This window comes from Tachypleus tridentatus, chromosome 6 (genome assembly GCF_004210375.1).
Source record: "Tachypleus tridentatus isolate NWPU-2018 chromosome 6, ASM421037v1, whole genome shotgun sequence".
Lineage (NCBI taxonomy): Eukaryota > Metazoa > Arthropoda > Merostomata > Xiphosura > Limulidae > Tachypleus > Tachypleus tridentatus.
Genome location: NC_134830.1, coordinates 81,885,723 through 81,908,956, shown reverse-complemented (window position 1 = coordinate 81,908,956; position 23,234 = coordinate 81,885,723). Strand labels below are relative to the sequence as shown.

The 23,234-nt window shown below is 31.9% G+C and overlaps 1 protein-coding gene across 1 annotated transcript in view; it reads right to left on the bottom strand.

Moving 5' to 3' along the window:
* Nucleotides 1-2,134: 2,134 nt before the first annotated feature.
* Nucleotides 2,135-23,234, bottom strand: part of LOC143254600 (protein spitz-like) — a 36,031-nt gene continuing 14,931 nt past the window's right edge. Inside the window, exons 3-7 of the mRNA XM_076509749.1 lie at nt 10,361-10,535; nt 9,798-9,856; nt 6,744-6,849; nt 5,618-5,714; nt 2,135-4,617 (exon numbers count right to left, since the gene is read on the bottom strand). Coding sequence (XP_076365864.1) covers nt 4,516-4,617; nt 5,618-5,714; nt 6,744-6,849; nt 9,798-9,856; nt 10,361-10,535 — 539 coding nt within the window. The 3' untranslated portion in view covers nt 2,135-4,515. The remainder of the gene's footprint in view (nt 4,618-5,617; nt 5,715-6,743; nt 6,850-9,797; nt 9,857-10,360; nt 10,536-23,234) is intronic.

Below are 23,234 nucleotides of genomic sequence, written 5' to 3'. Positions count from 1 at the left end.
TAGACCAATATTTATTTATAACTCATGAAAAATTTCTTTCTTATTAAATATTGTCAAATGATGTGCCTGTCGTTTGGATTCCAAAACAGTTTAGATTTTTATTATCACCATGATACTTTGCAGTGGCAAATATGTTTAGTGATTTTTCACTGATGAGTTTTCAATTTAATTATTATTTATATAAAACAAGCCGATAATCCAATGAATACGACGGATGTTTCCAAAAATGTATTGACCACTCTATAATTATGAACAAAAAAACTGAATCAACAAAGTGTTTGATGGTGTTTATTAATAAAAGCCAACTATTTCTTTTGCAACTATTGAAATAGATGAAAACAATTAATTAAATAATATTCACAATTAATCTAATTCATAATAAACAAAAAGACCTAAGAATGCTTTTTTTTTATTGAAAATGCTCTTATGATTATAAATAGTAGGACATGCGTAGACACTCAGTGAATTTAACGAGAAATTCGTCAATAATCTTAATGGACTAGACTTTTACTAAACAGAACCCGTTCGCTACTGGTAATTCCAAGGCAAAGTGAGCAATCACTGTTAGAAATCATATTTAATTCTTTACAGGTTCATTTAAATTACACGTTATTTGCACAAATTAATAATACAACAAACTATAAGAATAAAAATTGCTACACTGAAAGACAAAAAGGCATGTCTCATTCCGTTATAACAAGTAAATAGCGCATATTTATAATGAATATTGGAATTCGATTTTAATACTGAAAATAAAATTACCGAACTCTGGGATGTTAAAAAAAACAAAACGAGAACACTTTCTGATCTGAAAAACAAAAATTGTAATATCTCAGAGACGTAGATTATACTTTTTTCACAGACTAATTTCTCCATAGTAAACGAAGTAATTAAAAATAAGGTATTTTTACAGTTTATAAAACTTGGTTATTTGAATATAATTTTTTAACTAAGAAAATAATTTAATTTTTTGTTAAACATAAGAAGAATACACAACCAGCGTTTGTGATGTTTTTCGAAAACAGCAACAACATATGCACACTTCTAACTGCAACTTGTTAATAATTGTCACCAGTATTTTATGGATTAGAGATATAAATAAACTTATTATGGTTAGAGATATGTCTACCTTTATGAAAGACGAACTCGTGTATATACATCAGGCCGCTTACACTAGACCTCAGCAGACTGGAATTAATTTCTAATAAAGCAGATGATAGTCCTTTAACTATTTAGAATTTTTCACATATAATTATCGCTTACATATAACTCATACGCTATTTTACATATATCATTTGCAAAGACCAAAAGCTGTTTAAATAGGAACTCTGTATCAATTAAGTTCATTCCACCAAACTTTTATCACTTTCAGTTAGATGTTTTAATGGCATTATTTAAAAGCAGTAAACCTGTAAATCACTGTAATAAATAAAATCTTAATAATCCATCAGAAAGCTTGAAGTCGTGATAAAACAGTTCTCTTTTTCTCTGAAAGCTTACTTTTCAAATTGCATTTGGCAAAATGCATGCCTTCTGGAGCTAAAGACACCTACGATAACTAATATTCACATATCTACAATGACACATGGATATTTTAGACTACAAACAAACAATTCGTGTAACGTCTTTGACATTTCCAATGGTTTAAGTTAGAACATATTGTTATCTGCTATTTAACTAATTACATGAGTCATGAAGTATTCCTTTTCCATAATAAAACATACGTTTCTAATTTTATTACCATTCTTCTGAATATTAGTTATTGCATTTTGCAACTGCAGGCCTGAGATACATAAAATTACTGAACTGAAATCTAAACATGTACTAGCTTGTAAACCACTTATCGACAATATACAATACTATAAAACAAGTTGCATTTGTAGATAACCATTTTTGTCATGGTTTGAGCTATAAAACCATTTAAATTATTGTAGGTAAAGTACATTTAACCAACAATATTTGGTTAGTGGAAGTAGTAAATATTTATAATTGAATAAATAATATACCTTAGATTGCATTATTTTGATATAGACAACATACTAAAAACATAGGTGTTGGAGTTCATAAGCTAAATATAGATATACATCAAATATTTACTTGCCAAATATGAAATTCTCACCTAAAATTAAACCATAAAGTTATAGAAACAACATTATAACTGGGCAAAATATAGGATACAATACGAAATAAAGAAGTATTCAACGATTTTTTTCTTTCGCTCACATTTCAGGTGCAATGAAAGTTGCCATAGTTCTCAACAAAATATATTACCACCGACCTTTCTTTCTTGTTTTATTAGAATATTTTACGTGTTTTCACAGAAATTACGCTGATCACAGCGTAATACATAAATTCAAATTTTAAATACATTTGACTTCAGTAGAAATTATAATAGTCGTTATCTTTATTCTCAAATAAAATAGTTTGAATACACTTTAATTCAATCTCAAGTATGAAATGACGAATTATAGATTCATTTAAAAATGCGAGAGCAGGTCTTAATCTCAAAGGTTAATTTCATTATTTAAATCTCATCAAGAACTACTTTCTCTCCTCTTATGACATGTTTCTAAGGAAGTGAAGTTAACATTTCTATTATTCAATATACTTTGATATTTCGTTACATCGTTACATTTAGAAATCAGTCATGGCGTAGTGTTATTGCTTTACTTCGCCCATATTCACACAATAGACTATCTGCACTCTCTTCATCACGGAGAATTGAACGCTACATTTCAGTGTTGTAAGTCCCTAATCTTACCGCTGATCCATTGGGGTACGTAATATACCCACATTGTACAAATAACTTATTTAACATTATACTTACTTGTAATGTCGGAATAGTTTGTAAAACAATTTTACTTATCATATCAGTTGTTTACCTTATTACTTTACAGTATTAATGTTTGAATGTAGAATTAAAAATGATATCAATACGCAACCTTCAGTCCATTTCTATTCAATTTAAAGTATTATTTTCTTCTTTTTAGCATTATTTCTAGCAACGTATATGGCTAAATGAAAGTTTCAATATAAAGTGATAAGGTGAAAGTGGCACAATAATATGCAAATTTATAATACTCTAATTATTACTCGAACGTATAATTTTTTATACCTAAGTAATTTCTTATTGTGAAATATTAAGCTATATTGTTCCTCAAATAGGAGGTGTTCATTTCGAGTATCAAGTTCATAGTAGTTTTTTCTCGACAAACAAAACGAAATTCCAGGTAACTGTGTGTAGGTATAGTACAACTTAAAATAATTGACAACGCAACCAGTCACACAATTAAGCCACAACGGTATGTCTGCGGACTTAAACACTAAAAACCGGGTTTCGATACCCGTGGTGGGCAGAGTAGATAGCCCATTGTGTAGGTTTGTGCTTTAATTCAAACAAACATCGCAAAATTAAATGATAAACATTTATATTATAGAAGGACTGTTTTTAAAGCAACATTCGTCATCTTTTTCAATATATGAACAAATAAAAATCTTATAAACGCACGGAATGTCTAGCCATATTTTTTGTAAAAGCTGTGGAAATGGAACAAAGTTCAACATATCTTGTAAAAACTAATCGAAAACTAAGACGCGCGATGTTTTATTTTAAAAACACAAAATATATTATCATAGTATTCATAAAGTTATTTTCAGCAGCAATTCAAATGAAATGTAGTTTGTCACAATACAAGCATTTTTTGTATTATATTCAACAACAGTTAAGAGAATTGTAGTTTATCGTCACAATTTTTCCTTTAATAATTAATGATCGTTATATTACGTCACAAGGCAACTTGCATTTACTATATGATCTTCAACAACATGGATAATGGTGTTTTTATTACAAGCCTTGACAAATATTTTCAGTTCTAAGAGCCAGTTCAAAACCTTAGGAGCCAGATGTGCCTAGCTAACTTCTCAACTACTTCACTAACTTCACTACTACCGGGAAATGGAAGCTACATATATTTATTTACCTTTACAGCAACGATTTAATTCTAACGATCACATGATATCAACAACCACTTGATAGTATTGCCTGAACAAATTGTCTTTGGTCCCGTCTGAGTCTAAACACGCGCACTGGTTGGTTCAATTGAGAGAAAGAAGAAAAGCAAAATGGAGCGAATTTAGTAATGTTTTGTGCTACCACAGCATTTCATTCCCGAAAAAAAGCCTGAAGAAGTGCTGAATCAGCTATTAAATTTCTAAAGACGAAATGCGACTTAGGATTCAAAGAACATGAAAACAGTTCCGGACTTCGAAGTGTCCATAAATATTTTAGATTTGAATTCTACTTAGCAAAGCCCCACGTATAAGTAAAATAAAAGGAAATATTAGACGCCACGATGAAATATTTGTCGTCACGGTGACCTACTGTCAGGGATTTATCAAGATCTGTTTTATTACGTCACTTGTTAATCATTATCTACTGTATTATCGTTGTAAATTACGAAGTGTTGCGTTTTAAAAAGGTAACCAACTGGTTCAGATAAATTATGTGTTTTGTTTTCATCCCTGTGAAACTTCTTCAATTGATGGTGGTAACTTTCTGGACACTACCAGAAATACGTTTGCTGGACAAGTACAAAGGTGATGGCTCACATCTATATCCTGCAACAAAAGATTCAAGTGCTGTTAGTTTTCTGCATGATTTTTTTAATATTACTTTTAGTATAAAACACATAACTGTATAAACAGATGAATACTATTGATAAATATCTGTTTTTAATGTATGTTGATGATTTATTACAGTATTTTGATATTGGTACAGAATAAACAAAAGAAGACGTGGTACGTATGTTTAAACCATCATGTAGAACGCATTTTTTATATTGCATTTTCCTATTAATTTTAAGCACCTTATATATCCTAATCATTATAATACTCTAGAGCGAATAATTTCTGGCCGAAATCCAGATAATTCAATATCTTGTATCCATATGTAATTTAAAATTTGCAACGAAAATATTTTTAATTTGTCTTAAGCTATATAAAACATGCAGAAGATATGCATAATAAGCACATGTTATTACAGGGTTAAATATAAAAAAAACTACGAAAAAAAACGTGGTTACTGCATTTAATTGCCACGCTGCGTAGTGGGAAGTACGAAAACAACGTGTACTATCTACATGTGATTATGTTGATAAAGTATAAAAACAATGCATATTATAATACCCTCATAGCAATACGGAAGTACTTTTATTGACTTTTTGTAAGTAACTATTGTTTACGTTAGATATATGAGTCTTATATTATGTATAATTATACTGACACATTATTAATAATACAAATTTAACTACTTATATTTCATACAATTCTCAAAAAAATGTGGCCAGGTACTTCTTCTGTAAGCTTTCATTCTCAGTATAGGCTAATCCAGTCTCTAGCATTTAATATTTTATAAAACAATATTTACATTTAAATTATTACAGCCAACTCGAATGGTTAGAATAAAAAATACGTTAATTGGCTTATATAAACATAGAGCTACTGAAGTTGACTTAATGTAATATATTTTAAGCGCGTTTTCGTTACTATTAGACAAATCGATAGAATTCAGATGTATATTAAAGATACGTACGTTTAACCTTTCGGAGTAAAAAATTACCTCATAATTGATGTACTGTGGCATAGCCTGTTGTAAAACAGGAATAATTAGCGCTCTGAGTGTGCGCTTTTCCACCTTCTTCCTCTTCTGCCGCCTTCTGTCAAGAAAACATGTTATGCTTTTATCTTTTTATTTTTAAACTATTACACAAAAAGACAGATGTACCCTATAAGGTTAGTTACTGCTCTTTTATTACCAATTTCGCTCTAATACTGCAACAATTTGTTATAATTAGATGCAAAAAGTAAAATTTAATTCAGTCAAATCAAGTAAAATACACGTCCTTAAACTTGAAGAAATTTTTAAAATTTAATTAAACACATATATAAACAAGTGAGGGTTAAATACATGCATGTCGAAAAATTTAAAAATAAAGGGTATATTTTTCTCAAAACATTGTATTTGTGAATTTTATATTAACTTGTGAATGGTTTTCTTTTATAAACTTATATCACAATATATTAGTAAAACATCAAATTGAAATGATATTGTGTATCTACAGTATACCATGTGTTCCAAACACCCAGAGTAAGTATTAAACTTGTTACTGGTAATTATAAACAATGGTTGAAAGTTATCTTAAAATTCAGGTTCCGATAGACCACCCAAATATATGCGGCTACAACCCGGGATGAGTGTTTGGACGATTAATAATGCCAGTGTTAACATATGTATGTACACAGCGATATGAGAATTCTTATTTTCAAGTTGGTTGGTTGGTTTGGCGTTTTATAGCGCAAAGCAACTAGGCTATCTGCGCCTCTTATTTTCTAGTTTCAGACGTTAAAAATCATACATACGCATCCTTTAACCTCAATGTATTGAAATTTTAACTCATTGTTGTAAATAATAATAAAAAACCCTCCCTTATTCATTTCATATCGACAGATAAATAGATCTGAAAAATACGTCTTTGAATATTCACAAAAACGATTAAACAAATATTTCAAGAAAAAAATCCAAACTTATAGGTATTTCACAAGTGAAATATCTTATGCATTAAAATGACCAATACAAATAAATTGATTAATTTAAATTATTTGGAACTAATATGAATTTCTACACTAAGGCATACAACTTGCATTCATTCCCAATTTAGAAAGGACAAAGCACACAAAACTGATACCTTAGACAAATGTAGAACGTAACACAAGTTACGACCGCGGTGATCGCAAACCCTAAGCTGCCTGCAATGCTTGCTGTTTTTCTTATAATTTCTCGTTCTTTAATAGCTAAAAATAAATAAGTAAACAATATTAGAACTGAGCAAAACAAATAACTTAATATTAGCAGTTTGATTATAATCATAAAATGTAACGAAAAAGTGATGTATAAACTACACTTTAATGAACTATATTGCAAAGTACCAAATTAAATATACTACAATAAAACTCATAACTAAGTTGAAAATATCGTGGGAGATTGTAATATCATTCTCAAGTCAACCCTGTACAGTAAAGTACTTACATATGCAACTATTTATTTTAAATGAAGAAATAAGCAGATGTTAAAATGGATAAGCTACTGCAGAAACGATTAGGGTAAGTTTCTGAAAGTCATTCATATAAGTTTAAAACTATTAATAGCTGGAAATCTGGGTACATAATCTATATAATAATACTCAGATTTTGACTGTCCTGAAAGTGCATGCACGCTTCATTTCAACAGATGTATATATATTTTAAAAGATATTTTGTACAACAGCATATTAAAAGCTTATCAGTTTTAAAAAGGTCTAACTAAATACGGTAAAGTTTATCCTTAACAATTTTCTCTCTTTAAACGCCCCTCAGTGGCACAGTGGTATGTCTGAGGACTCACATCGCTAGAAATCAGGTTTCAATACCCGTGGTGGGCAGAACACTGATAGCCCATTGCGTAGCTTTGTGCTTAATTCCAAACAACCCTCTATTTAAAAACGAACTGTTGTAATAGAGATTCTAATTTGACTGCAAATGTTTAGCAGATGTCTGTTAGTTAGTAATGAATATATTAAGACAATAGCTTGAATACACACAAAGAGAGTTGAATAGCTAAACACGACAGCCTACAAAATAATGCAAGGGTCTTCAGCAATTTTCTTGGAATTACGTTTGGAATATTGAATATATTCGTACAGACACGCAGCAAATATCATGTGAGCATATTCAGCATGCCATTGAAAAGATATATGAGTGTTTAATAAAATAAACTATTGTATAAAACACAGAGATATGCATAGCCGTATCAGTTCTGGAATACATTTTTCATGTTTTGTAGACTTTGACAGAGATATTTAGTTTTCTATTTTCTTTTCTTGTCACCTTCATTACCATAATATCTTTTATTTTTATTTTCATTACAAAATCTTTAGCTGCTTCATTTACTTTTGTAACTAAAAATTGATGTCCTTCCTCTGTGCTAGCTAATGCTTATCACCTACAAGGTCTCTTTCTTTTTTCTTCTAACCATTATTCGTTCAATCGTTTTATCCATTGTTTTATCATTATGCCTCTTGGTAGACATTGAAAAATGTGGTTGATAATATGCACCCTGTCTTACATCTCTTTCGATTATTGCATCACCAGATCCACCTTCAAATATACTCACTGATATTGCCTAATTCATGTACAAAACCGCAATTAGCTTTCTATTTCTTCATTCTCTCCGACCAATCTGAGTGCATATCTAGATATAAATACCAGAATATGGGCACTCATGCAAATCTCTACATACACAGAATTTGGTATCTAGATATATGCACTCAAATGAGGGTATTCAACTAATATTTTGAAGAGATACAGTTGTGTAAAAACTTATAAATACGTGCAGAATAACAACTGAGGGGAGACGAATTTCGAAAGAAAGCATAGTATAAGCACCTACAAAGTCACATATAAGAGTATACCCATAAACGGTTGTAGACACTCACACACAGTTGTTATTAAATATAAACAACTGTAGTTTTACGGCTGGTGGTATTGGGATATACACTTGCAATGAATTAGTATGTTTTGGATATTTAAATCCTCTTTGATCAGGATGTTGGCGATCATCAGTATTTCGGGCTTGTTCTGACATCTTCTCACTGGATCTTGCCTCGATAACAAGCCTATCTCTCTCCAGCTCTTTTGTTCTGTAATTTACATCATGACGTTTCACATTATTTCTCAAGTTTCAGACTTTCTCCGTGATAAGTCACTTTTCCTTTTGTCAATTTTAGCATTGTCATTTTTGATGTTTTTGATCACTTTATATTCATACTGAAGTAAAGAAATACTCGTGTAACTTAAGAAGATCGAAATACTACAAAATTCTTGCAAATTTATATGCAAAACTCCGTATGAAGGACTTGCGATTTCTTTGATCACAGAAAAATTAAATTCTTACTTTACGTTTGGATTTTCCAGCCGAAAAACGTCACTTTCCTTCTTCAATATGATAATTATTCTCCACTAGGAAGACTCACCTTGAAATTGTGCATTAAACTCACTTTACCACAATTTCAAAAACGCCATTTCTCAATTAAGGAAACAATTTAGAGGAAAAAATGTTATAAAATAAGGTCGTATTATTCTTTTAATTTTTCTATTTTATTTTTCTGCGATATAAAAAAGTTATTGACTTATTTCTTAAAAAGAGTGAGGATACGCACTAGATAAACTTTGTTATGAAGACCCAGTTGTACTAAATCTTGTTAGTAACTTTCCCTTATGTTGCTGAAAATTCGTGCGAAGTTTCATCCAAATCGACGTAAAATGTGGGAGAAGTTTTGCGGACAAACAGACAGACAAATATCAGCCTCTTATATATATATATATATATATATTAGTAATTTCAAAACAACTCTAAAGGGCAACATTCGTATAAGATATCATAAGATATATAACCACAAAATCTCATATACAAGAATTAAATCCGGTGTAACAGAAACAGAAACATTTAGCAGATAACAGTACAAACATCAAATACATTAGACGTGAAAACATTTAATGAAGCTGTTTTAAAAACTTGCTGTTAACTATCTTGGTATAAACATTACCACGTTGAGATGCACACTTGCAGATACAGAAGAATTTAGGACTGTATTCAATATATAGCTACCACACATGCACAGACGCAGAACAGTTCATTATCATTACAAGCGTACGTTCTTTGACATGTCAGTAACTGTGTGTTTAAACTAAAATATTCTACTTACCATAGGATCCATCTAAGTCTTTGAATTCACATCTCTGTCCCATATAGCCATCTGCGCACCTGATAAAAGAAAACGAAAACATATGTTAAAATGCTGTCAGTACCAAAACTTCGAGAGAAACCTACAGAACTTGCATATTTTCCAGAAATATTTAATTTTGTAGCTGTTAGGTAGAAACTGGAAACAGGTTACCTTATTTCCAAACAGGTTTTATCACATATTGTGCACATAATGTTTACATAATAGCATTTTGAGCTTATAACATGTACTGTAATTCAAAATGATTATCTTAGTCCAAACAACAACACTGTTCATCTTCACAAGAATATTAAAAGGCTTGTAATTTGAGCTTCAGGAAACATGCTTACAACTAGTTGATGTTATCATTTAACTTCAGTTAAGATTAAAATTGCTAGAAAAGAGATATGTAGAAGTAAGTAATAAAATTCTACAAAAACATTAAGCTATAGTTTATTGGATTTCTAATCCTTCAGAACTTCACGTTTTTATGAGAGGTAGACTACGAATTTAGCCCACCATATATATATAATTAATTTACTCACTCGCAATTGTAAAGAATTGATTCTCCTATTTTCACAGAAAAACAGGTGGCACCATTAAGACAGTACCACTTAGCATAAGCTTCGGGACATGTATACGTCTGGAAAGTAATGTTTGGTCTTGAAGTGGTTGGCAAGGGAGCTCTGGGCTTCGGCGTTGACCTGGACGAACAAGCCTCTTTACGGAAAACAACAGCAATATGTTGTAAAGCATGTTTACAATATGAAACATTAATATTATGGTTAAACATTAAAATATTTAATGAAATATTCTAGCTATTCTTTTTACGTAAGTAATTAATGTGCACTTTTAAAAACTTTACATTTCTCTGAATACAGCGTTTGAAGAATATTGTGTTTAACATTTATATCAGGTAATCATTATAGAGTATTAATAGATACCCTTGGAAGAATATATTTGTTCAAAGTAATATAAAAAATGAAAATTAATTGGAAGTACACACATGAATCTATAATTTGCACAGCAGGTTGCTAAACATTTTAGTTAAATGTCTTTTGTTGAAAGCATCGTGTTGCACAGTAAGTTAAATATAACAATAAAAATGTCAATGAACCTGTATATTTATATTTCCTTTCTTTTAACAAACGTCCAATTTTATAAGCCCCCAATGGCACAGCGGTATATCTGCAGACTTACAACGCTAGAAAATGGGCTTTGATAGCCGTGGTGAGCAAAGCACAGATAGCACTTTGCATATTTTTGTGCTTCAATATAAACGAACAAACCAATTTCAACGGCCAGCTGTTTATTTTGAGACTGTTGGAGTAATGCTGACGAAATGCTGCAAAACATCTTATGATTCAAACAGTTATATCCACTGTAAACTAAGAGGTTTGATTTCATTGCAATTACTACATATTTCTATTACTGGTCTAATACAACTATCAGGGAATTTTTTTACATTTTTCTTTTACGTGAGAGTCGCAGATACTTTATGTAAGTATCTTTAGTTTTCTCTTAAAATACTTCCCTCACAATCTATGTAGCTAGCACTTAAAAAACGCAGACTATGTAGTTATAATTGCTCAAAAAGTTGGATTTTTTTTATCCAAAACTCTTTCTGGTCGTTGGAAATACTGCAAACGATTTAAATCTCATTTGTATAGACTCTATATACCACTTCCTTTTTCTGATTTAAAAATATTAAATAAAAAATGTAATCATTTCAAAACTTAGAATCTAAGATGCATCAAGTCATGTATGAAATTTGTGAGCGTTAAAAGTCTTAAAATACTTATCAGATCTCCATAAATGCTCTCTCTATTGATCCACGTGCATACTTTCAAAATTCAGACAACAAAATGAAATATGCCAGCTTATAAAATAATAAACGTTATTTTTATGCAACATATCGCCTTTTTCAAAGTCACAGTGTAGTTCAAAGGATCTTCAAATTATACTTTGATGACGAGTACATGTGTACATTTATTTTTTTGTGTTTCGTGTATAGTATGAACCAATATTGAAAAAAAGATGGTAAAACAATAAAAGTAAAACCTTAGCTGTAATAATTGTCAAATTGGCGACCATTGTAATCCTAATTTAGCTGGCATACACACCAAGCTCTACATTCACACCATTGTAATCCTAATTTATCTGGCATACACACTAAGCTCTACATTCACACCATTGTAATCCTAATTTAGCTGGCATACACACTAAGCTCTACATTCACACCATTGTAATCCTAATTTAGCTGGCATACACACTAAGCTCTGCCATTTTAAACACGTAGATGCTTTGATCCCCCTCACAAACAAACAAATCCAATAAAACATTCGCCCTAAAACATTTCCTCTTCATTAGTAGAACGTTTATTTAATATTCTAGAAATTATCTTAACTAACAATTTTGCAGGGAGATATTTATGTATGGGTTTTTAATAGCCTTTTTCGTACTATTTCAAATAAATAAGGTTTATCCTTAGTTCTCATCATACTCGGACAATGCATACGTGAGAATCTCAAGCCACCCAAGGTACGTAACACTAAAATTATTCAACAGTAAAAGTGTGTGAAGTTTTACAGTATGGTTTTCTCCTTTCACGAAAACCCACGAGTTGACTACCACGCGCCACGTAGGATATTCTTACCTGCCCTTGGCTAGACATTCTGACCATTAGAAATAATTACCACGTGTCATATAGGGTACCTTCACCTGCCCATGGCTAAAATTTCTGACCAGTAAAAATAATTACCATCCGGTCTGTTATTCTGCATTACCGAAGTGTAGTGAGCTTCCCTTACTTAAATAAATAACACTCACTGCAGCTGTCTGCAGTGGTCCATAACATGCTTGATTCAGAGCGGAGGTAAAACGAGAAGTAAAATTATTGTCTTTGTAAAATAACGTAACCAACTGCATCAGCCAACGCTATCTGTTGAATATTGGTATTTTATATGTACATACGAAAGACAATATCAAAATTGTGCTAAACATGGAGAACCGAACGTTTTTAATCTAAAGCATGCGCAGTGCAGTACGTGCTCAGCCGTGTTACAAATAAAATTATCAGTATTCATGCTTTCAGTAAATCAATTAAAATACCAGAATTTCTTGATTAACTTTTCTGTTTCCGATATATTCAATACGCATTTTATCTCTGGTTTGTCAAACACTTCGACATTCGAGTGAAGTTATTCTTAGGCATGTATCTTACGTTACCTTTCATATGTTATTATAGTTTATTATCAATGCTTTTAGATCTTTTATATCAAGGTCCATTAAAGTAAGAGACTAACAATACTGATCAATAACAACATGTAACAAAATTTTTACTTTTCTTTGTTCCTGAGCAGAAAGTGTAATTTCCCAATTGCTTATGTCGAAAGTAAACGGAAAAGACCTATTTTTCTTTTCAAACTTTGTTTTTGTGACTTGGGTAATGAAATTTTCAAATTTACCCATTTCCCAGAACATTTCAGGTAGATTCAGTGCTGAGTAACTGATAGAGAATTTTCTCAAACTTCTCTGGAACTTTCTAGAATGTTGTAGAATTTACAAGAATTTTCAAGAATGTCGTAGAACGTACGAGAATTTTCAAGAACCTTTTAGAATTTTCTAGAACTTTCCATAGTAATATATATGCAGGGCTCACTCACTACTTCAGTTTAGTTCTAACTACCTAAATGAACACATAGACTTATCTGATTTTATCAGAGATGGCATCAAAAAGCTACAAGCATTCTCCAGCCGCATTATGCTATGTATTTGGTCAATTTATCAAGACGAGAACGAAAAAGTACACTGTAATAGCATGTGCTAAAATGTATGAAGGTTACAAGATATATTTCGGCATGCCTGTCGGGGATCAAGACAAACCCTGGGCACCTCATTTTACCTGTGAGCACTGCAAAAAAAAAAAAAAAAAACTCTAGAAGGTAAGACAACTTTTGCTTACTTGAATAGTAAGAGTTTATATTATACAAATTTTACACCTTTTAAAATTTAAATAAATATATTTTTTTTAATTTCCAATTGTGTAGAAAAAATATCACATATTAAATATTTTGCATGAACCTCTTACACATTAGTTGTGGGTGAAATAAATTTATTCTTCATAATAACAATTTTATTTTACTCTTTTGCAAGATGATACAGAGGGGAAAAGAGAGTCATGAAGTTCGCTATTCCAAGAATTGGCGTGAACCCACTGGCCACTCAAGTAATTGCTACTTCTACATGGTGGACCTTCCAAACGTCAGGTTGGCAAGAATGCATTTGCTGTCACGTATCCGGACCTTCCGTCATCCATCGCCCTCGTGCCACACTGTCCTGAGCTCCCTGTACCCACTCCGTCAGAGAGAAAGCAGCCATCCTCAGAAGAAAATAACAAATCGGAAGAGAAGGTAGACGTCGAAGATCCAAATTAAAATTTCACAGGTGCAGCTGGTGAGAGAAGCCCATACTAACCCAATCAAAGAGACTTCAATAACTTGATCAGAAATCTTGGTCTAACAAAGTTGAATACCGATCTTTTTACATCTTGGCTCAAGGAGTGGGATTTGTTAGATGAAAGTTTCTAAGTTGCAAGTCAGAGGAATCATCACCGATATTTTTCAAGCATCTTCACTCGTCAATATGAGCTCTGCTTCTGCCACAATGTATCCGGTCTGTGTGAGGCAATTGGAATGGCCTGTAACGCCTCTTCATTGATAGCTCATCCAAAAGCCTCAAAGCTGTGCTGCTTCATAACGAGAATAAGTATCCGTTTCTCCTCCTGACTCATTCGGTGCACCTCAAAGAGCAAGCCGAGCGCTTCCACCAAGATAAACTGGACTTTGAGCGCCGCTACTAAGGAGTGTATAACAAACACATGATGGGAGAGTATATTTGGGGGCTGATACGTGAAAATGATTTACATTACAGTCGCAAATCTCGAAAAACTATTCACTTCTAATCATTTTTGTATAACTTTTGTATAAATACATGTAAATCTTGAATTATATTTTGTTTTATTCAGACCTTATGTAAATGAAAATGTGCAAATTTGCCCGTTTTTACATAGAAAATAGGATAATTTGTAAATTTCATTATCCAGGTCGCAAAAGTTTGAAAGGAATAATGGTCATTTTCTGTACTTTTACAACATAAGCAATTGAGAAATAATACATAGTATCCAGGAACAAAATTTGTGTTACATAGCGTAATGAGTCTAATTCTGAAAAAGAGATTAAGAAATCAAATAATGTTTCTTCAAGCATTTCTCTAAGTGGAATTTCCTTACAGGACATAAAGAAAAAACATCGAGTAACAGCATGACAATGGAAATAGTGTTAAATAACTTTAATATATAAGTATTTTGTTACCACAAGTTTTGATACGAATGGGTATCGTACAAAACGAATACCTAAGAACAAATAATACATTTTCCTACGACCGTGCCTATATCATTGTGAACCAAGTCCAGATTTCTTATTCGGAGTACATTTTGGTTTCTTCAAAATGACGTGCGTGAAAGTGGAGGGGGTGGTTTCCGGAGCGCGACGAACCGCACAATTTTCCATGACTTTAGGTCGGCTGTTATTTTGGTGCGCGTGCACCGGTATGCTAAGATCTTCCTCCCCAGTCGTTAACAAAAGATACTGCACACTCTCCGATAGAAGCGGTGCACGCGCCAGTAAACATACGCGGCATTTGTTGCGACGAAATCCATCACCTGAAGGTATGAGGAAAAATAAATAAAATAACGAGATCTTTTTAACTGTCCTTCTAGGAGTGTGGATATCCAAAATGTTCATTATATGATAATAACAATAAACACAATATTTCCTTTACATATCCGACAACTTTATAGTTATAAATAAAATAGTAATCGCTCAGGGATTTTAATATTTGTAGAAAGCATAAAACGATTATACATTTTTTGTTGTTGTTTTTTTTTTAGCTGGGACAACCTACCTGCATCTAATTTTGGTCACAGCCATTCTTTGAACTAAATTATAAAATGTGTTGTGTTTAGTTATATTGAAACATAATCAATACCTTAGCAACAGATATATGCTAACACTTTAATGTCTGTTCATGCTTGTTTCCGATAATAACTATAGAGTGTAATACAAAAATGTTTATGATGGAATAAAATATAAATGACCGATTAAACACAACATGTTTGTTCTGTTACAAGTTAACACATAACTCAGCGAAATTAAGCCCTATAGATCTATGTCTTAGTTTATATTGTATTTACTCTTCTTTCGCAGCTATAAATATTTAATTTTAGAAAATGTTAATTTATTACTGATACCCTATTGTTATATTTCGTTACTTTAATATATTTAATAATAGTAATGCCTATAGTTAGCTCTTTTCCTGTCGATAATGCAGTGCATCTCGATTGAATGGCCACCACTTCTCAATTACTGGGTTCTTTGTAATGTACGGTAGCGAAAGGCAAATAAAAATAACAGCGGGACCTACTGACAATAGACATGCACGCCTTCATGGGCACAAAAAGGAGGAAATTATGGTTTCCTGCTAACCAGATACCAGTCATAAACTACACAGAAAAAGTGATTCTTCCGGAATTTGCTAACAAACTATCTCTGCCATTAGAAAGCACGAAAACATATTCGCTAATAAAACAAAAAGTACTGGATTGAAAGGATTTGTAAATGGTAACCAAACACAAAAGGCAGAAGGCGTTACTCGCAGTTACGGATCAAGGTGTTCCATGATAAGTTAGTAAACAACGGCACTTTTAGTACCTTTCAAAATTGCCGACATGTGTTACGTTTGTTTCATTCGCAACGAAGTGTAATATCATCATTAAGTATTATTTTTCTATGAGAGGAACAGAAGGAATATCTTTTCTAAAACAAAATTTGTTTAAAAACTACATAACATATAATACAGTTATCGTGATTGACCTTAAATTACGACAGTCGTGACACCAAGTGCTAACAGAAATGCTCTATAAAATAGTGAAAATGTTTTACGGTCTTGTACCTTTTCCTTTAATAGTTTAATACAAGAATATGATAATATCAGTTCTCTCCTTATTCAATTTTGAAAAGTGCAATTAGAGTTTAACAGCTCCCAATGATTCAGTAGTAATTCTGCACGCGTACGACGCTAAACATCTGCGTTCAATACCCGTGATAGGTATAGCACACATAGCCCATTGTGTAGCTTCGTACTTAAGAGCATTCAAACAAACAAAAATACATAACAATTCTTTAACATATTAAAACATTCTCTGCATCTTTCCACCATCACATATTATGAGTGTAAATAATTACCACATATTTTTAATAAAAGTAATTTTAGTCTACTAACATATATATGCAAAGGAAAACTTATTTTTTTTTATTTTCTGCATATATATATATATACACACACATATATTTGTATGTAGGGGGCGGGGTGTGAGTGTATTATAATAGTTACGACCAATGCTCTTGACTTGTTGTCTTCTCTCTAGTCTTACTTTGTGGTTACAGATAAATATTTCAAAATATCTCAGACTCTAGTCAGTACACTTATGGTGGAACAAGCTATTTCCACTTCTCATGGATCCATTCTTATTTGTGGGTGAGATAAACTATTGCAAGTAAAGAGTAAAACTTACAATACAGTTATGAGTATTCTGCCGATTACATGAAAGTGTTTTTTTTCATATCTTAAATAACAACAATACTAATTAATGACTGAGTCATTCACGAAAAAACAATGTTAACACACTGGCTAACTAATTGCTCACCGTGTCCTGCCTTTTGGTACACACTGAATTATAAACCTAAATCCTTTTTAAAATATTAAAACATGATATTTAAGATTGAGATAATATCTCCGTATTTACCGTTTTACGAAAAAAAAAAAGCAAACTCTAATGCGCAGTTCCGCTTTATCATTTCACACAGTTGAAGTATTTAGAATCGTATAAAACTTCGAAACTCTCAAAAGTCAATTGAGCAGAATCTAGAGGACATAGAGCTATGAAAATAAAGGTACAATTTAAACTGCCTTTGAGACTAATGGAATAATAAAATTGGAATTTTATATTAGTAACTGATTCTCGGTTAAAAAATGAATAATCGATGAATCGTGTAAGCAACATACGTATTTTCTGAGAAGAAAAAAGAAAGACGCGAGTAAGTTTGCGAGAGCTAATTTTTCATCCTAAAAGAATACATATATATCACATTTTATTTTGACGTTTTGGCTAGAAAATAGATATTTCATAATTTAAAAACATCAAATCCATATCTTGTGCACAATTGTGTAAGTACTTATTAAACACTAGTTGTATTAATGTAACTACACTTTTTGTGTGTGACTGTTTTTGTTAATTACGATGCTCTTAAAGCGTTAGTAAAACGTTTATGTACTATCAACTGTACATCATGCGTTCATAGAGCCAGCTGTTATCTATAAACAAGTTTATGCACCATGCGCTACTTTCTCAACACTCCAGAAACTTTCAACAGCCTATGAATTTTGCTCATTAGTGATGGAGACCGGAAGTGGTAAACATTTTGATCACTGTAACCAAATACGAACTCCTTCCACTCAAAATCACTCACCCATAATCACAATGAAAAGAATGTTTTGAAATTAGTATAAAATTGTAAGAAGATCGAATTTAAATACGTGCAAGAACCGTATACAAAGTATTTGAAATATTTAACACCGTTTCAGCAGCGTTTGATAAATCATAAAGACTGGAAAGCTATGAGGTCGTTTTAAATTTCTAGTAGGAAAGCTCATCTTATCTGGCAGGAAAACAACTTACCATACCTTAAAATCAGTTGTGAGACTGAATTAAAATAGTTCAACAAATTTGTTAATAGTAATACAAGTAATGTTTTCTAAACACGATAATTACACATCATAGTTTTAGGTAACTGTAGTTTGATACTGACAGCAGTTGAACGAGATGGAAACAAATCGTAAAAATCATTGCTAATTCTACCGTGTGTGATCTAATACTCTCTTCAATATTTTGGTTTGATTACTTCTTTAAAAGCTATACATATATTAAGGCTACTTCGTGCTAATGTATATTACACTGTTTTAGATGTAACATTCACCCCTAAATATATAGTGAGGTAATTGTCAAGATCTGCTCTTGATCCTCGTCTATCTTGTAAAGATGTTATTCTGAAATAATTAACGATACATTTGGAAAATTTCGGTTTTCTACTTTGACCAGCTTCATTACTAACAATGCCAGTTTCATGTATTCTCTTTAAGGGCCTTGTAAGCAACTCCTACTTGCCACAATTTTTCTCATGGTCTCTGTGGCTGGATTCATACTACCACTACTGGGCATTGTGGCTTTCTTTACTTTTATAAAAGTTGTTAATTTTTAATTGGATAAATAAAAACCAAATAAAGTGAAAATTATGAACATGTGATTATGCCTTAGTACTAACCAGGTACAAAAGTGCAGCATCATAAATCACAAACACATAATACCTGAACACAGTGTTTTATACTTCTTTACTTCACCGTTTACATTATTATCTCATGCACTAAAAGGTGATTGCAATTTGTAATAATCTAGTTATGACAAGGCAAATCGCTGCTGTAAAAGAATGTTAATCACATTCTTCAGTTTATTGTTATGAAAATCAGTGATTCACTTCAAAAACCTGACTGAGACAAAATACCTATAGGAGCTACAAACGGCAACTAGATGGAGAATTTTGTTAATGGTACAGCACGTTTATGGAGTAAACTACAAATCAAAGCAAAGAAATTTCACAGTGTACTAGTATTTCTAATATAAACCCTTTGCTTTATACAGAGCATTAAATCTTGTTATCATGTTGCTATACAGCTTATGAATATGAGATTGTAGAATATTGTTCCAAATGTTCCATTTTATTCCTTATAATTCGCTCTAATTACATGATCGCCTTTTGATGTTTTCAGTTTTTACATTCAAATACAGCATTAAACCTGCATATAGTATAGGCTAAATGACCAGTTATTTGAACTGAAGTTCACATGATTGATCACCAGAAGCATAATTTACACACAAAAAAGCTGAAAATAGTTGATTGCTATTATTTTATTATATTGGCTTAACCTTGCCGCAACCACAATTAGCAAGTTATAATTACCCTTTAATTTCGTAAAGTACAGTTTGTACATTTATGTGTGTGTGTGTATTCTAGTATCCCCATCTGTATACAGTAAAAGAAACACGGCGTTTGGATCTATTTCCCTTATGTCAGGCCTCTAAGGGCTATAAATCTCATTGCATAGGATAAATAAGGAAACTTTACCATGTCAATCATCATGTTATGGTAACTTCCAAAAGATTTGTTTGTTTTAAACATTCGCACTAATATAAATCTACCCGTTCCTAATTTTGTACTGATAGACTAAAGGTAAGATATCTATCTACTAGCACCATGTATTTAGCACAATAAATCAGATTCTAATATCATATCTATTTTAAGTTCTTAATTTTATAAGTAAATATTTTAAAATATCTTTAATGTCATCTTGTATAAGAATATTGACATTTGTTCTCCAGATCATTCCTCTTCTCTAATTAGTTTACCATCTCTATGAGAAGTATAGAATTTAATGTAAATTACATAAATCGTATTAACCGTTATAGTATGGAAATCTTGATGGTCGCTTTGAGGTTACGAATTCGATCGAATGGATCGAGCCCGTAACGAAATGGTTAATAAATCTGAAGGACTTTGTGTGAAGCTTCAGTAATAACACTGTAAGATTTTTGCCAATCATAGGATGATATTCTACATAATACCCGTTCCATATCGGTGAGGTTTACAATGAGATATGCAATTGAAAAAAAAACATTTCCTTTTCACATTACCATCTACACCTTTACCTGACGCGCCAAGCGTGTGTTAGAATGTGATTGAAGACTTAAAATAATTATTATATAGCAGTGTCAAATAACGATCATGACTGGTCGTTGATAACAGAAATGATACGCTCTGAAAAGCTCTGCAATGCATTCAAACTTTGTGTTAGTTTTAAAACTAATATTAAAGATCTTTGCCAGGGTTGACTTTAGTCGCCATCTCTCATGCATTACCTAAATGCACAATCCACTAGTTTCACATCCAGCCAAGTCACAAACCAGGCCGTTCACATCCGTGGAATTGGACTGTGACAGGACTTCACCTGGCGGTTTGCTCGAGACAAAGCACATGCAACACTTTGGCACCTAGGAACGAACAAACACTTCACGGTCTACTAGTAAGAGTATCTTGCCGCTTGCAACATAAAGGGCATGTTATTGTGTGATTAAGATGCCCGTACATAGTAAATCCGCGTTTTTATACCAGAACTCATCCACAATAACATTTCATATTTAAAGTTCGTGTATTTGGATTACTTTTGTCGCGGTTTAATACGTTCTGTTATGTGCGTACAAAATCAAGACCAAATCTATTTAATCACAATTTTTCAATTGTACAATTCCACTCTCAAGAATGGTAGTATTAACACTCAATACCTCCCCTCCTACATCTGTGGGTGAAAGTAAAAAAAAAAAAAACAAGCTAGAGTACATTGATTATAATGAATTTCCACATTCCTATCATAAAAGTTACTTAATTGTTCCTTCTTTTGTATACGATTTGTATACAAATAATAAGCTCTAATCTTAAACCTTAAAAAAAATGCAACCATTAAGTTAAATTCTAAGAACTTGGTTTGAATTTCGCGCAAAACTATTCTAGGGCTATCTGCGCAAATTCTAACAGTGATAATATTCTTTCACAGTTACCAACCGAACAATAAAACCGAAACAAACTGCAGTTAAAAACTGCTTCTTTTTCCTCAAATATAAACGAGAGTTACATCTTATAGATTCATCCCACGACTTTTTATCTGATTGTAAAGCTCAAATAGCTTTGTAGCGTGTTACCTAAACTTCCGTAACGAGAAAACTCGAATATCAAGGTTTAGAACATTCCGAGTCCTCTTCCTTCGTCAGTACATTAAAAATAATAACTTCCACGTAATAATTGGATGCGTATCTCAATTAAATCTACCCACTTAATAATTTGTTAAATTGTTTTTGACTTTATGTTTGAAAGAGTTTTACGTAAGACATATTTTCAAAGCTGAGGAAATCTGTTAAGATACTTGCAGGCAAAGTCATTTTATGTATATAAAAATAATATAGGTAAATAATCTTCAAATATGTATTCATTTAAAAATCGTTAACTATATAAACAAAGTTTGTATCTCAAGTGTTTACTCAGTTAAGAATATATTATCAATTATCGCGAAGAACTGTTTCTGAAAGTATCCTATTTTACAATGTATTATTGTGTTGTATAAGTTCTCATTACAGATAACCTATACAAATATCTCTTGATCTATCCTTTTTTAACTCTAATTTCTACAATGTTCAAAATTGAGGTATGTTTTCAAATATTTGCTGTTTACAAAAGTATACTTTTTAATGCTTTAAACTCCTATTTTAATATTAACAATTCCTAACCTATACCTGAACAACCCGGCATGGTCAGGTGGTTATGACGCTCGACTCTTAACCTGAGGTTCGTAGTTTTGAATCTCCATCACACTAAACATGCTCGTCCTTTCTGTCGTGGTGACGTTATAATGTGACGGTCAATCCCACTATTCAGAGGTTTGTTTTTTTTTGTTTTTGAATTTCGCGCAAAGCTACACGAGGGCTATCTGTGCTAGCCATCCCTAATTTAGCAGTGTAAGACTAGAGAGAAGGCAGCTAGTCATCACCACCCACCGCCAACTCTTGGGCTACTCTTTTACCAACGTAAAATTTTCGCACGAAAATTCAAAACAAACAAACCTGGCATAAACATTTGGTTTGTAAATAACTTATATAAAAGTTATAATAATTGTAAGTTACTTTGATTGAAATCCCAACAGTTTTTGTCTGTGAAAACTGGTAATATAAATAACGCTTACACCCCTTCTATACCTGACGTAACCCAGCCGGTTTTATTAGCCTTGGAATTGGTAGAAAGTTCTACTCTCCACTGGACTAAATGAAGGCAGTATGGGTTATATATTATAACTTTTTTTCTGCTTTCACTCTTATATTCTTTTACTTACTGATTTGTAGTTTTCTCCCGTTGATGATATGGTTGTTTGACCTTTTCCAGGAACAACAATAGAGTGCTAATTCCCACTTCTTGCGAATGATAATAAAATTGATTAAAAAAAACCAATAATATTAAATAAATAAATATAGTTAAAATAAAATAGATATTGCTAAGCAACGTCCACCTTCGTACTGTCTTGGTGTTTTCTTTGGTCTGTTTGGCCAGATTGAATCAGAAGTTATTCTTATTGCAATGTTGGAAACAGTTGGTATACTGTTCTATGTTCGATGCAAGCTAGAAAAAAAAACATCTTTCAGATTTT